This window comes from Neltuma alba, unplaced genomic scaffold, assembly GCF_004799145.2.
Source record: "Neltuma alba isolate B1F8T4 unplaced genomic scaffold, ASM479914v2 tig00012994_pilon, whole genome shotgun sequence".
In the NCBI taxonomy this organism is placed as follows: domain Eukaryota; kingdom Viridiplantae; phylum Streptophyta; class Magnoliopsida; order Fabales; family Fabaceae; genus Neltuma; species Neltuma alba.
The window spans coordinates 159,046-175,387 of NW_021637346.1; the positions used below are offsets into that span (position 1 = coordinate 159,046).

Sequence of the window (16,342 nt, forward strand, 5' to 3'; positions counted from 1 at the left end):
ATAGTACTGTCTTATATATTTTATAATCTTTTTAATAATATACAAATAATTAAATTACCTGTATTAAAAGCTGGTTAAATATAAGGAACATATTAAAAATACTCCGCTGGCCTTTAATATATGACTCAATTATTGAGTTAGTTTTGGTCCTAAACATAAGACCCATCTCTTATATTTATCAATTTTCTTAAATTACCCTTATGGATACTCCCCAACTATAATCAAGTAGAAGAAGAATGGGGTATTAAGAAAAATAATCATAATATTTTAGGAAAAACGTGTCACATTTCTTATAATTAACTAACTTACCTAACTTCATTAATCTAATCAAATTAGTTAAATGAGTTTTATATTAAGAACTGAAAGAGTATAACTTATTTTTAGAAAACCTTTATTTATAAAGGGAGCGAGTGAAAGAAAGGAGAAAATAAGATGATGAGTGCATTAAAATTGACAAATACACCTTAATATAAAATATAAAAATCAGTTAACTAATTTGAACAGATTAAAATATTTTTTAAAGCTAGTTATTTACAATAAACATGTATTGTCTTCTGTAAAATATTTTTGCTAATAATATATATTAGTTAGAATTACTATTTGATAAAAATTTTAACATATATAATTACTACAAAGACTATTTTAACAAAAAAAAGTAAGTATGAGAGATAAAATAGATTTAGGATCTTATATTTACGATTAAAATAAATATTAAAAAATAAAAATAAAAATTAATACTACCTCTAATTCTAATTCTAATGATAAGATTTTTGTTTGTAGACTTACAATTAGGATAGTATGAAATCCTGACACAATCACTATCTCGCATATGAGATGTAAAAATTTCCGAAAAATTCATTTGTCCACGTGTGGCTTTCGGCAAGCGCGCGTACGGCGTACGATAGCCCTCGTAAAGGTCGGGTGCGCGGGTTTTCGCCTATAAATTAGACGCTAGGGCGTCAGATCTTGTTTCTTCGTCCTGAGGAGAATTTCTCTCGGGGAGGGATTAGCAGCCGATCCCTTCGAAGCTGCTTAAACTGAGAAAGCGTGGGAAACTTTAAAGCACTACAACTACCAATAATCCAAAAACCCAATAGAAAAGTGTTGGCGATATTTAGTTTTGAGCTTAATTTTAAGCATTTCCCCCCAAACCCTAACTGATAGATTTCCTTCTCGATCAACACCGCCATGGATATACGGTTCCCATACTCGCCGGCTGAGGTCGCTAAAGTTCGTTTGGTTCAGTTCGGCATACTCAGCCCCGATGAGATCGTAATTCTCGCTACTATATCTACTTCTCAAGTTTTCTTGGAAACCGATGGAAATGAGAATTAGAATTTTTCACTAGGCCTCAGTTCTTGATTGATTTGTGTGGTTGTAAAGGAAGTTTCTGAACTTATTGTTACTTGGTTTGGTTTGCGCAGAGACAAATGTCTGTAGTGCAGATTGAACATGGAGAGACAACGGAGAGGGGCAAGCCGAAGATTGGAGGATTGAGTGACCCTCGGCTTGGTACCATTGATAGGAAGATGAAGTGCGAAACCTGTACAGCGAACATGGCCGAGTGCCCGGGCCACTTTGGGCACCTGGAGCTTGCGAAGCCTATGTTTCATATTGGGTTCATAAAGACTGTGCTCACTATTATGCGTTGCGTTTGCTTCAACTGCTCTAAGATTCTAGCCGATGAGGTAATTGCTTTCCTTCGCGAAGTATCAAGCGGATTTGGTACAGCTACTTTATATTTTTGGATGGGAATTTGAATTCCATAAAAGATTCTCGATCTGCACTTAGTGTTTACTGCACAAAATGTCAGCAAATTAGACTTATATCGTCGAACACATCTGAGGTCGTTTCCATGTTTGTCAGCTCTTAGTCATGTGCATCAAGTACATCGTTATTTTGTTGGCCGAACACGTCATTTTTGTATGAAGCTGCTGGACAAGCATCCACTTAGGAAGCCCATTTTTTTCTTCTTCTCACGCTTGATCATGGAAGTTTAAGTTGTTGTCTTTCCTTTGGGTCGGTTGATTCTTCATGGATGGTTTATGGCACTATAATATAACTGTTGATGTTTTTGTTGATTGGACTTTCATCGTGACAGGATTTTGTTGTGTTTTCTTATTTGATCTTCTCTGTTTTAAGTGCAGAAAACTGTTAACCATGCTGCAAGTCTTAATTTGGTTGTTTATTCTATAGGAAGATCATAAATTTAAGCAAGCTTTGAGGATAAGGAATCCCAAAAATAGGCTGAAAAAGATTTTGGATGCGTGTAAAAACAAAACCAAATGTGAAGGTGGTGATGAGATTGATGTTCATGCTCAAGACGCTGAGAAACCAGTTAAAAAAAGTCGTGGTGGCTGTGGTGCCCAACAACCAAAGCTCACCATTGAGGGTATGAAAATGATTGCGGAGTACAAGGCTCAAAGGAAGAAAAGTGATGACCAGGAACAACTTCCTGAACCTGTGGAAAGGAAACAGACTCTTACCGCAGAACGGGTAATGATTTGAACCTATAGAGCTTATAGGTCCATTGCTGCAGAATATGTGTTGATAACGACTTGTTGAATCTGTTGAAGGTTCTTGGTGTTTTGAAAAGGATTAGTGATGAAGACTGCCAATTGTTGGGTTTGGATCCTAAGTATGCCCGTCCTGATTGGATGATTTTACAAGTTCTTCCAATTCCTCCACCACCTGTGAGACCTTCTGTAATGATGGACACTTCCTCTAGGAGTGAGGCAAGTAACTTTTTTTTTTTTAGAAACAAAATCAACAGTGTTTTTTGTTGTCGTTGATTTTCTTTGCCTGCTGGCTACTGCCAGTGATTACTGATGACATTTACTGGCCAACTGTAATTTTTTCTGCAATCTGTTGATGCTGACTATTTCTCTGTCTTCTGTAGGATGATTTGACTCATCAGCTGGCGATGATCATCAGGCACAATGAGAATTTGAAGAGACAGGAGAGAAATGGATCGCCTGCACATATCATTTCTGAGTTTGCCCAGTTGCTGCAGTTTCACATCGCTACATATTTTGATAATGAATTGCCTGGGCTGCCAAGGGTATAATTGTTTATTCATAGGCATTTATTTCTGATTAGTGGTACATTTTATGCTAACTTGAACCTTTGTTGTATTTTACAATGTATGGGGGTGATATATTCTTTTTTAAATTCAATGTGTGTTTTCTTATAGGCTACACAAAGATCAGGTAGGCCTATCAAATCAATATGTAGCAGGCTTAAGGCAAAAGAAGGCCGGATTAGGGGTAACTTGATGGGGAAGAGAGTAGATTTTTCTGCACGAACAGTAATTACACCAGATCCGACAATTAACATTGATGAATTGGGAGTGCCGTGGAGTATTGCTCTAAATCTTACATACCCTGAGACAGTGACTCCTTATAACATTGAAAGGTTAAATTATATGATTGTTGTTGCTTGACACATATTTAACCTTTATAGTTCTTGACTAAAATTTATTGGGAATTAAAAAAAAAAAAACAGGTTGAAGGAACTCGTGGAATATGGACCCCATCCTCCGCCTGGAAAAACTGGTGCCAAGTACATCATTCGAGATGATGGACAAAGGCTTGATCTTCGATATTTGAAGAAAAGTAGTGATCACCATTTGGAGCTTGGATACAAGGCATTGTTTTGGAACTATGGCTAATTTTTAAATTAAATTTTGCTCTCGCTGTTTTCTTACAACTTTTAAGGATGTGATTTTAGGTGGAGCGTCATTTGAATGATGGAGACTTTGTCCTATTCAACCGGCAGCCTAGTCTTCATAAGATGTCTATCATGGGGCACAGAATCAAAATCATGCCTTATTCTACTTTCCGGCTGAACTTGTCTGTTACTTCACCATATAATGCTGATTTTGATGGGGATGAAATGAATATGCATGTTCCTCAGTCATTTGAAACCAGAGCTGAGGTGTTGGAGCTCATGATGGTGCCTAAGTGCATTGTGTCACCTCAGTCGAATAGGCCAGTCATGGGAATCGTCCAAGATACACTTTTAGGATGCAGAAAAATCACTAAGAGAGATACCTTCATAACAAAGGTTTGATTTAGACAACTCTCTATTGTTTCATTTTACTTGATCGTTATTGTATGATCCATTCAGGAGATGTTAAAAGCTACTCTTTGTAGGATGTTTTTATGAACATTTTGATGTGGTGGGAAGATTTTGATGGGAAGGTCCCAGCTCCAGCAATACTGAAGCCAGAACCATTGTGGACTGGAAAGCAAGTTTTTAATCTCATCATACCAAAACAAATAAATCTCATTAGATATTCAAGCTGGCACCAAGAGGGGGAAACTGGGTTTGTAACTCCTGGTGATACGGTTGTCAGAATAGAGAAAGGGGAATTACTTACTGGAACTCTTTGCAAAAAGACGCTTGGAACATCTACTGGCAGTCTTATACATGTCATTTGGTATGTAATTTCTGTATGTAATTACTGCTATAGCATTTATACCTTTAATTATTTCTGAATACAACAACAAATAAGACTATATCTACAACTACGGCCTCTTTTGAAATGAGAAAACATTTTTTTTTTTTTGGGTGAACTTCCCAGGTAACATTTTTTATGAGTTTGGGGGTGTTGACTGTTGATGAAAGCCCATCTTCCAATAGGATTGTTGGTTGTATCATGGAATGTTTTTTGTAGAAGTAATGTTGAAGTTTGTGTGGTTTGCAGTGGTTGTTTCAGTGAAATCTTCCTGTATTCTTCCTTCTGTTTACTGACTGTCTGCTTTGAATATAGGGAGGAGGTTGGCCCTGATGCTGCTCGTAAATTCCTTGGTCATACTCAGTGGCTTGTTAACTACTGGCTTTTGCAGAATGGTTTTACCATTGGAATTGGTGATACCATTGCGGATGCGGCAACTATGGAGACTATTAATCAGACTATTGCAAATGCTAAGGAGGAGGTGAAAAGGCTTATTAGGGATGCACAGGACAAGAAGTTGGAGGCTGAACCTGGACGAACAATGATGGAATCCTTTGAAAATAGAGTGAACCAGGTGCTCACATTGTATTGCACTGCCTTATTAAATTTTCTTGTTTCTTTTGTTGAGCCTAATGTTCTTTAATTCTCCGTGGAATGCTCTTAGACGCTGAATAAAGCTCGTGATGATGCTGGAAATAGTGCACAGAAAAGTTTGTCTGAGAGCAATAATCTGAAAGCAATGGTTACAGCTGGTTCAAAAGGAAGTTTCATTAACATATCTCAGATGACTGCTTGTGTGGGCCAGCAGAATGTTGAGGGCAAGCGGATACCATATGGGTTCATAGACCGGACATTGCCCCATTTTACAAAGGATGATTATGGACCTGAAAGCCGTGGCTTTGTGGAGAACTCATACCTTCGTGGGCTAACCCCTCAAGAGTTCTTCTTTCATGCCATGGGTGGGAGGGAAGGTCTTATTGATACTGCTGTTAAGACCTCTGAAACTGGGTACATTCAGAGGAGACTTGTAAAGGCTATGGAGGATATTATGGTTAAATATGATGGTACAGTTAGGAACTCATTGGGAGATGTTATTCAATTTCTGTATGGAGAAGATGGTATGGATGCTGTTTGGATAGAAACACAGAAGTTGGATTCATTAAAAATGAAAAAGTCAGAATTTGACAAGTCTTTCAGGTATGAGTTTGATGATGAAAACTGGAAGCCTAATTATATGCTTGAAGAACCTGTAGAAGATTTGAAAACCATAAGAGAATTCCGGAATGTGTTTGAGGCTGAAGTTCAAAAGCTTGAAACAGATAGACACCAGCTTGCAACTGAGATAGCAACTACTGGTGATAGTTCTTTGCCTCTGCCTGTTAATCTGAAGAGGCTGATCTGGAATGCTCAGAAGACATTTAAGGTGGATTTCCGAAGGCCTTCAGATATGCATCCTATGGAAATTGTTGAAGCCATTGATAAGCTCAAGAGAGATTGAAGGTTGTTCCTGGTGAAGATCTCTTGAGTCAAGAAGCTCAAAAGAATGCAACTCTCCTGTTCAACATTCTTCTCCGTAGCACTTTTGCTAGTAAGAGGGTCTTAGCAGAATACAGGCTTTCTCGTGAGGCATTTGAGTGGGTTGTGGGGGAAATTGAGTCTCGATTCTTACAGTCTCTTGTAGCCCCTGGAGAAATGATCGGTTGTGTTGCAGCTCAATCTATTGGTGAGCCAGCCACTCAAATGACACTGAACACCTTTCACTATGCTGGTGTCAGTGCGAAGAACGTTACTCTTGGTGTTCCTAGGTTGAGGGAAATCATTAATGTAGCAAAGAGAATCAAAACACCTTCCCTCTCTGTCTACTTGAAACCCGAGGTCAATAAGACTAAAGAGAAGGCAAAGAATGTTCAATGTGCCTTGGAATATACTACTCTTAGGAGTGTTACGCAAGCCACAGAAGTATGGTATGATCCAGACCCAATGAGCACAATTATCGAAGAGGATATTGATTTTGTGAAATCCTACTATGAAATGCCAGATGAAGAAGTTTCCCCTGAGAAAATATCTCCTTGGTTGCTTCGCATAGAATTAAATCGTGAAATGATGGTGGATAAGAAGTTGAGCATGGCTGACATTGCTGAAAAGATCAACCTTGAATTTGACGATGATTTAACTTGTATATTTAATGATGACAATGCTGAAAAACTTATACTTCGCATCCGGATTATGAATGATGAAGCTTCCAAGGGAGAAATTCAGGATGAATCTGCTGAAGATGATGTATTTCTGAAGAAAATAGAGAGCAACATGCTGACTGAAATGGCTTTACGAGGCATCCCAGACATTAACAAAGTTTTCATTAAAAACACTAAAATTCAGAAGTTTGATGATGGACAAGGTTTCAGGCCTTATGATGAGTGGATGCTTGATACCGAAGGTGTCAACCTTTTAGCTGTGATGTGTCATGAAGATGTTGATGCGTCAAGGACCACAAGCAATCACTTAATTGAAGTGATTGAAGTTCTAGGTATTGAAGCAGTTCGTCGTGCTCTTCTGGATGAGTTACGTGTTGTAATATCTTTTGATGGCTCTTATGTCAATTACCGGCATCTGGCCATTCTTTGTGATACCATGACTTATCGGGGCCATTTGATGGCAATAACTCGTCATGGCATTAATCGGAATGACACTGGACCAATGATGAGGTGCTCATTTGAAGAGACGGTGGATATTCTCCTTGATGCTGCAGTATATGCCGAGTCTGATTACTTGAGGGGTGTCACTGAAAATATTATGTTAGGCCAGCTTGCCCCCATTGGAACTGGAAGCTGTGCCTTGTATCTCAATGACGAGATGCTGAAGAATGCTATTGAGCTCCAGCTACCTAGTTACATGGAAGGTCTTGATTTTGGCATGACACCTGCAAGATCGCCTTTCTCAGGAACTCCTTATCATGAAGGCATGATGTCACCAAGTTATTTGTTGAGTCCCAATCTGAGGTTGTCACCTACTACTGATGCACAGTTTTCTCCTTATGTTGGTGGAATGGCATTCTCCCCAGCTTCTTCTCCTGGTTACAGTCCATCCTCACCAGGTTACAGTCCATCCTCACCTGGCTACAGTCCCACGTCACCTGGCTACAGTCCCACGTCACCTGGTTATAGTCCCACGTCACCTGGTTACAGTCCCACCTCTCCTACTTACAGTCCTAGCTCTCCAGGATATAGCCCAACTAGTCCTGCATATTCACCTACAAGCCCTTCTTATTCGCCCACCTCTCCAAGCTACAGCCCCACCTCTCCAAGCTACAGCCCCACCTCACCAAGCTACAGCCCCACCTCACCAAGCTACAGCCCCACCTCCCCAGCCTACAGCCCCACCTCCCCAGCTTACAGCCCCACTTCCCCTGCGTACAGCCCTACCTCACCTTCATACAGCCCAACATCTCCATCGTACAGCCCAACATCTCCATCGTACAGCCCAACATCACCATCCTACAGCCCAACATCACCCTCCTACAGCCCACATCACCCTCTACAGCCCTACTTCGCCAGCATATAGCCCCACATCTCCTGGCTACAGTCCAACATCACCTAGTTACAGTCCGACCTCACCAAGTTATAGCCCCACTTCCCCTAGTTACAATCCACAGTCAGCAAGATACAGCCCGTCACTGGCTTATTCCCCAAGCAGTCCAAGGATATCTCCGTCAAGTCCATACAGTCCTACATCCCCAAATTACAGGTGAGCCATCTTTGGATTTATATAGTATTTCATACTGAGTGGTTTAAATAGAACTTGTAGGGATAGCAGGATGACTCGATTCTATGACATGATTGGTTTTTCTCTTGTTTTCTAGTTGTTTGATTGTTAGCCATTTGACTGATTTTTTTTCATTTCCTTCCTTTCTTCCATGCTGTATCCCCCCCCCCCCCAAAAAAAAAAAATCATAAAATGTAAATCAATTGCTAATGCATCCTGTGTTAGAGCTTTCCACCGAGTAGTTTGTCTAACTTCTTGTTTGATCCAGCCCCACGTCACCATCATATTCGCCAACATCTCCGTCTTATTCACCATCTAGCCCAACATACAGCCCTAGCAGGTATGCTAACTCCATTTATGATCTGTGTTTTTGAAGCATTTGGCTTATTATTCTACACGAAAGTTGCTATTTATCCTGCATTCTCTGTATTGAGAACAAGGGTGGTGTTCGAGACCCCTCTTTAATCTGCCATGAAAACAAGAGAGTTGGTTAGTTCAAAATCTGATGTTTAACAATGCATGTTTTTGTCTTTTTTAGCCCATATAATTCTGGTGTAAGCCCGGACTATAGCCCAAGTTCTCCCCAATTCAGGTGAGCATTTCTGTACTTTGTTCTTCAAATGTCACGATCACGCAGGTATATAGAACTATTAAATGATTGATTTATAACGTTGATTTTATGGGATAATCTGCAGTCCCAGTACTGGCTACTCACCAAGTCAACCTGGGTACTCGCCTTCATCTACCAGCCAGTACACTCCCCAGACTAGTGACAAGGATGATCGGAGTAGTCGCTGAGGTATAAATTGCTTCAGAGAGCTGTGTTGAAGTGAGATTTGACTGACTGAGTTATGAATTTTGTTTCATTATCATTGGTCAATTTGCAGTTGAATGTAGATATCATGACTAATTGGCAATTGTCAATGTTAAAAAGCCACTTTAGGCCACTCGCAGCGGATTGAACACTGAAGCCTTGCTGGGTTCCTTTGGGATGTTTCATTCCCATGTTGTCAAGCTTTAGCCTCAGGGGATGAGCATGATAATGTTACTTTAGCATTGGTTGCTGGGAAATATCACGTTGATCAGGGCATTTTTATTTTTGGGCAACATTTTTACTGACTAAGCGACCCATGCTGCTATGCATACTTGTCTGTTTGATCCTATAATATGTGAGTGCGGACAGAAGTGTGTACTAGTACTCGCTGAATAATTACAGTATTGTCAGTGCAAGGTTTAAATGTGTAGCTGAATGAGAGTTTTGCTGTATCTGTAACAAAATTGAATGTTGTATATTTATCAGTTTCACCTAAAAGGACAATATTTTGTTGCTGATTTTAGCCGCCATAAGACCAGTATGTTAACTTGGCCCCCCCAAAAAAAAAAAAAATGTTAAATTGAATGTTAATATTTTAAAAAATAAGACACATAATGAATGTAAGAAAGTTGATGTAAATATTATCTTTTAGATAATAACATGATAAATTTATGTTGACAATATTTTTTAGCATGGGAACTTTTTTAACGCGAACTTTTTATGGATCTATCAGTATTTTAATTAATTACAGTTAAATGCGTCATCATGCATAATAAAAACCTGCATGCGTGTGCGAACATGAAATTAAGTGGGACACCGCATGAATGGAAAATGAAAAATAAATAATCATTTTATTCCACCGGTCCTTTGGAAGTTGGAACTCAATCTAAGTTTTCCACTATTAAGGCCCAAAAACAAAAAAATTGGTTTCATTCGGCCCACGCCCACGCGAACAGAGAAAAATATCTAGTTAGTAAGAAGTCAGTTCATAATTCACAAAGTCATGAATTCGAATCCCACTGCCGATATGAAGACTTTGTTGGTGAGTGATCTGTAAGTACTCCTCCGGTCCTTAATATATGACCCAATTGTTGAGTTGGTTTTAGTCCTAAATATAAGACTCGTTTTTTATATTTATCAATATTCTCTAAATTACTCCTATGGATACTCTCTCAACCATAATTAAGTAAAAGAGGAAGAGAGGGTATTAAAAAAGATGATTATAATATTTTAGAAAAAACGTGTTACATTTCTTATAATTAACTAACTTACCTAACTTCTTTAATCTAATCAAAATAGTTAAATAGGTCTTATATTAAGGACCGGAAGAATATCTTTGTAAGCGTTCTCTAAGCTCGAAAGCATGTCCGGGTTCTAGTGAGGTCCTAGGACCTAACTCACCTAAACTTTTGTATACTAAAAAAGCAAATAATATTAATTAATTTGTGTCTGAAAATTGATTTCATTTTTTTTTTCACTTATACCTTTCATAAATGCCCATCATTTCCATCTTACCAAGCTGCAGGGGAAAGATTGTACATTGATCCGTCGAAAAGGCCAAGCCTTTTTATTTATCTTTCAAGGGTATTTTTAAAAATATTATTAATTATTACTAATTACGAAGCATCACAACCGTTAAAATCTGCTCTTCATGATTAGATGGAAGGGGTAATATATAAAAATGCGCACCATTCACAAGCTTATTTATTAAATTTCATATTGGATATAAGTGATAATCCAGAGGACAAAAAAGCTTCTGTTCCGTATTTAGATTTTAGATGCTCAGCTGGGTTGTATTTGATAGAGCTTCCTTCAGTGGCTTATTTAACTCCTAATCCCTAGTGCTTTAACTCCTGTCTGTTTGTGCCAATTTCTCGTGTCCTTGATTTGTTTTTGTTGGTTTGCAGTTAGCTACTGTTCTTGAACTTTAATATTCAATTTCAATGGCTTCTTTTCACCTAAAAAAAAAAATTTTAGCGATCATCTCAACACATCTGACAAGTTTGAAATAAAGAGGTGTTTGGAAGTACCCAAAAGTACTTTTTAAAAATATTTTTTCGCAAAACGAGACAAACTCCTTCATATATTTACTTCGTACATTGTAAAAACATTTTTAAAATTATAATTTTGACTCTATCCAAACACCCTATAAATATTATTCGGGTTCATTCCCCCCATTAGCAAGTATCAATGAATAAGTGGAGTATTTGTTGCTTGATGAGTTGATAAGTATAAAACTTAGGTAACTAATTCATATAAATTAAAATAATTAGTTAAATTAGATACTTGTTATTATTATGCAAAAAATTATAATATTATTTTTTTAAAAAAATACCCATATTCTAATAAGAGTCATGAACGTGAGAGATAAAGAAAGTAAAAAAAAAAAAACTGTGAAATCAATTAGAATAATGAGAAAAGCTATCTGGTGGTGTACGTCTCCAGTTCAAATATTGAAAACGTAACAACGTTAAATATAGGGAAAATTTCACTGTAGGACCGCAGAAGACAAAAAATTTCAAAGAGCCCCCAAAACATTCTGAAATCTCACTGCAGGACCAAGGGGCCAATCTGATATTAATTCCACAAGCGAAATGACGCCACTGCCCCTAATGAAGACTTATTTCCTCCGAAAATGAGACATATTATCAGCGGGTGTAAAAGACGGAAGAAAGACGGAAAGGGAGGAGATGGCGTTATTTCCTGCCTCTCCCATGCAGCGCGCCGGTGCGGAAGGGAGATAGCTGACAACCATGAGCTGAGAAAACGCAGTGGCGGAGCTTCACTTTTGCGGTCCGTCCCTCCGCCGTCTTTCGGACTCCAAGCTAGAGTTGGTGCAAGAGAGAGAAGTCGCAAGTGTGCCCTACAGTGTTGCGTGTTCTCTGGAAGTAGCGTCAGGTTGGCGTGGGAGGTAAGATTTTGTTGTTAAAATTTCGGTTTTGTTGGTGTGATTCGGTTAGCACAGGTGGGTTGTGATGGGTGAATGAGGAAGAAATGAGTATTTAAGTGCATGGGCATGTAGGTTGGGAGTGAGTTGCAAATCTTACGGTTTTATGGTTTGAGAAATTCATGCTGATGCTGTTTTAAGTTGTTAAAGATGTGGTGTTTGTGATGTTTTCAAAAGTGGGTGCATATTGAGAATAATGCACTGCTGAAGGAACATAGGTAGGCGAAAAAGAAAGGGAAATGGGTGTGTGGCCTGGAATGGGTTATATGACAGGTAGACGCGCAGAGGAATGGTGAAAATACATAGTACGATGGTAAATTTGGTAATTCTGATTGTGTGCGAGAAAAAGCAATATAATGTTGTGAAAATACTAATTCTTGTTGTCAATTGTCAAATTGCTGATGTAAACGTACGTTGTGTCATACTTGAATGATGTGCAGCAGCAGAGGATAAATGGCTAGCAGTAGTAGGAAACAAGTATTTTGCATCTTTCATGTTAGAGGGCACTTTGTAAAGACCTCAGAAGGGAAATTCATTTATGAAGGGGGCATCATTACTGGAAGATTGATTAGAGAAGGGATGACATATGAAGAACTACAATGCATGGTAGCTCATGATGTGTGGCCAGGGACTCGTGAATATAAAATGAAGTACACAGTTAGCTTTGACCGGGATACATTCTTGGATCTTGTTGACGATATTGGTGTTGGACAAGTAATTGAGTACAACAATAGTAGTGGCCATGTTTATGTTTGTGAGAATGAGAAAGACTTCACACAAGTGTCACAGCTGGACAGTGTACAAGAGTAAGTTGTTCTCAACTGGTTTTATTAAGATTGTGTGTAGGATAAGAAAGAATATGTCCAATTTTGATAAATTGAACTGTAATACTGAATAGCTGTATTTGTTTATGCAGGTTAGATGATTTGGTTGGCCCTTGTGGAATGTCAGTATCTGCAATGGAATTGGATCTAGACACAGACAACATAAACATATCTTCCGTACAAGATGTGCCAACACTGATAGGAAGTGTAGGTATGGAAACGTTGCCAACCCCAATAGCGGTGATGAATTCATCAAAGTGGGCAGATTTGTTGATGTCAAGAGGGCAAACCTTTGTTAGTGCTGAACATTTTAGAGAGGCATTATATAAGTATAGCCTTGCACACAAGTTTGGTTACCGGTACGTAAAGAATGATAGGCATAAGATGATTGTGAAGTGCTGTGTAGATGGTTGTCCCTGGGAAATTTCAGCATATGGTGTAGGTGAGAATAATGGATTCCTAGTTGTGAGAAGATTTAACTATGAACACTTGCATTATGCACAAGACAACTTAGTTGTCCCTCAGAGAAAGAGGTGCAAACTTGCTTCAGCAGTCATAATAGATGAGTTGATTTCTTGCATGCACAAAGCTCCAAATGACATTAGACGGGATTTGGAAAGAGAGTATGGGTTGAGGCTCAACTACCAACAAGCATATAGGGCGAAAGAGAAAGCATTGGAAAAAATTCATGGTTGTCCGCAGGAGTCTTATATGCTAATCCCTTGGATATGTGAAAGGCTGAAGGAAAGTGATCCAGAAACGGTAGCAAAGTGGGTTGCATCATCAGATAATAGATTTCAAGCTGTATTTATTGCATACGGTTGCTGTGTAGAAGGGTTTTTGAAAGGTGGCAGACCTGTATTATATGTGGATGGATGCCACTTGAGTGGTCCGTACAAAGGAACGTTATTGGGAGCACAAGCGTATGACGCGGATAATGAATTATTCCCACTTGCATATGCGATTGTTGGAGGTGAGACGCTTGATGACTGGGCATGGTTTCTTGGTAACATAAAGGATATTACGGGCTCATTAGAAGTGACAATAGTATCGGATAGACACAACTCAATAAAAGGTGCAGTGCAAGCCGTGTTTGGAGGAGATCGACATGCTTTTTGCTACCGTCATGTGAAGGAGAATTACAGTGCTGAGTTTTTGAAGATAACCAGGGGAAAGAGGAGGACCAGCGGACAGACAAAGGAAGTTGCACTAAAATTACTTGATTCTATTGCATACGCAAGACTTGATAGAGACTTTGATTGCAGTATGGAAAAGCTAATGGCATTTTGTCCAGAATTAGGACAATGGCTTCAAACAAATGGAGACATTGACCGTTGGGCACAAAGCAAATTTCCTTACAAGAGGTGGGACAATATCACAACAAATCTAGCCGAATCCTTTAATGCTTGGCTTGTTGGTGAGAGGAAGCACAACATAGCTGTCTTGATACATGAGCACAGGGAAAAATTGGCAAACAAGATGTACCACAGCAAAGAAGCCATGACGAATTGGAGCAATGGTGTGGGACCTAATATAGAGGAAAAGTTGATGGATCATGTGGCCAGATCAGAAAGAATGGATGTGCAAAATTATGGAATGAACAATTTTAGGGTCAGATGGGGAAACCTAGATGTGCGGGTAAATCTTGTGTTACGTGAATGTACCTGCAAAGGTTGGCAAATGTCAGGACTACCTTGCCCACATGCGTGTGCTGCAATCAAGAAGGTATATGGTAATATATATGCATATGTCGAGGATTGCTTTTTACTCTCAGCCCAAAAGAAAATTTATGGCAGACTCATGATTCCAGTTGAGACCCATGACATCCCTAGGCCAGATTCCCTTCGATATGAAGATTACTCGTCCACCATCTTCCTACAACCACCATTGACAACTCGGCGTGCTGGAAGACCCAGAGGTAGGAGGATTGAATCACAATTCCAGCAGAAGAAAGCGTATCATTGCTCAGGATGTGGTGAAGCTGGTCACACTAGAAAGATTTGCACTAACCCGAACCCTGGGTGACTTTGTTGCTGAAAATGGTCTTTTATTTTTTTGGTTCAACACACAGCTACTTTTGTACATAAATGAGCCCCACTATGTAGTTGTTGAGTTGTTGGGGAAGTAGCTATGACAACCCATTTTGATTTTTTGGTGGTGGGTTCGATTATATTTTGTATAGTGGTGTCAATAGTTGAAAAATTTCATGACAGTAGGTGACTATAGCTGTCGCAGGATATGTTAGGCTGTAATCTGTCCACATGCGAATGGACTATTTTTAGTTGTAAATATTTGTATGTATGTTGCAAATTGTGTAATGTCACTTGCAAACGGAGATTCCCCTGCCTGTCCACTGACGGACAGCTTCTTCGGGTGAAGGTCGTCATATGTAAATGGACTGATTACAGTTGTGAATATATACATATGTATGTTGCCAATTGTCTAATGTCACTTGCAAATGGTATAAGAAACCATACTTGGACAGCTTCTCCAGGTGAATCAGTCCGCATGCAAATGGACTATTTTTAGTTGTAAATATTTGTATGTATGTTGCAAATTGTGTAATCTCACTTGCAAACGGAGATTCCCCTGCCTGTCCACTGACGGACAGCTTCTTCGGGTGAAGGTCGTCATATGTAAATGGACTGATTACAGTTGTGAATATATATATGTATGTTGCCAATTGTCTAATGTCACTTGCAAATGGTATAAGAAACCATACTTGGACAGCTTCTCCAGGTGAATCAGTCCGCATGCAAATGGACTATTTTTAGTTGTAAATATATGTATGTATGTGGCAAATTGTCAAATCTCATTTGCAAATGGGCCCTTGCACAGCTGTTCACCCACGGACACCTCCTTCAGTACGAGTAGGTCAGATGCAAATGGATTATTTATAGTTGTGAAAATATGCATGTATGGTGCGAATTGTCTAGTCCCACGTGTAAATGGGCTGTCCCACACTTAAGGAAGACGCATGCATCAGGTGAATCAGTCCACATGTGAAGCCAAGTATGTGTCTTGCAAATTAGCTAGTCCCCCTTGCCAATATGAACGGACGGATTCCACGTGTGAATATAGGTATGTATTTTATAAATAGGCTAGTTCCCCTTGCAAATGCGCTCTCCCGCACTTGTTCCCTCACGGACACATGCTTCAGCTGGACCAGTCGACATGTGAACGGACTGATTCCACGTGTGAATATAGGTATGTGTTTAGCAAATTGCCTAGTTCCCCTTGCAAATGCGCACCCTGTTCAGGTCAAGGACGGCACATGTAAATGGACTGATTACAGTTGTGAATATATGTATCGGAGTAGCAAATTCCCTAGTTCCTCATGGAAATGGACACCTTATTCAGGTGAAGGAGGGCACTTGCATATTTAAGAGGACACGTTGTTCAGCAGATGAACGACACTTGTGAATGCTCTAATTTCTGTTGTTAACTTATTTGTCTCTCTTGCAAATTGTCTAATCGTTCGTGCAAAGGTCTAATCCCTGATGTAGGTTGTTCAGTTGGAAATGGACGAACATTTG

The 16,342-nt window shown here is 39.2% G+C and overlaps 2 protein-coding genes across 2 annotated transcripts; both read left to right on the forward strand.

The window, feature by feature from the left end:
* Nucleotides 1–1,188: 1,188 nt before the first annotated feature.
* Nucleotides 1,189–9,558, forward strand: LOC114733323 (DNA-directed RNA polymerase II subunit 1). The gene is given in 16 exon segments (XM_028920768.1): nt 1,189–1,272; nt 1,425–1,688; nt 2,197–2,496; nt 2,577–2,735; nt 2,900–3,061; nt 3,194–3,414; nt 3,505–3,646; nt 3,730–4,065; nt 4,155–4,441; nt 4,775–5,033; nt 5,124–5,940; nt 5,943–7,975; nt 7,977–8,203; nt 8,490–8,561; nt 8,760–8,813; nt 8,917–9,558. Coding segments are annotated over 16 exon segments (5,520 nt in total). The 3' UTR covers nt 9,020–9,558.
* Nucleotides 9,559–12,435: 2,877 nt separating this feature from the next.
* On the forward strand, nt 12,436–14,831 carry LOC114733327 (uncharacterized). Its single transcript, XM_028920772.1, has 3 exons — nt 12,436–12,788; nt 12,899–14,488; nt 14,603–14,831. The coding sequence occupies exons 1-3, from the start codon at nt 12,436–12,438 to the stop codon at nt 14,829–14,831; spliced, it is 2,172 nt and encodes a 723-aa protein (XP_028776605.1).
* The last annotated feature ends 1,511 nt before the right edge of the window (nt 14,832–16,342 follow it).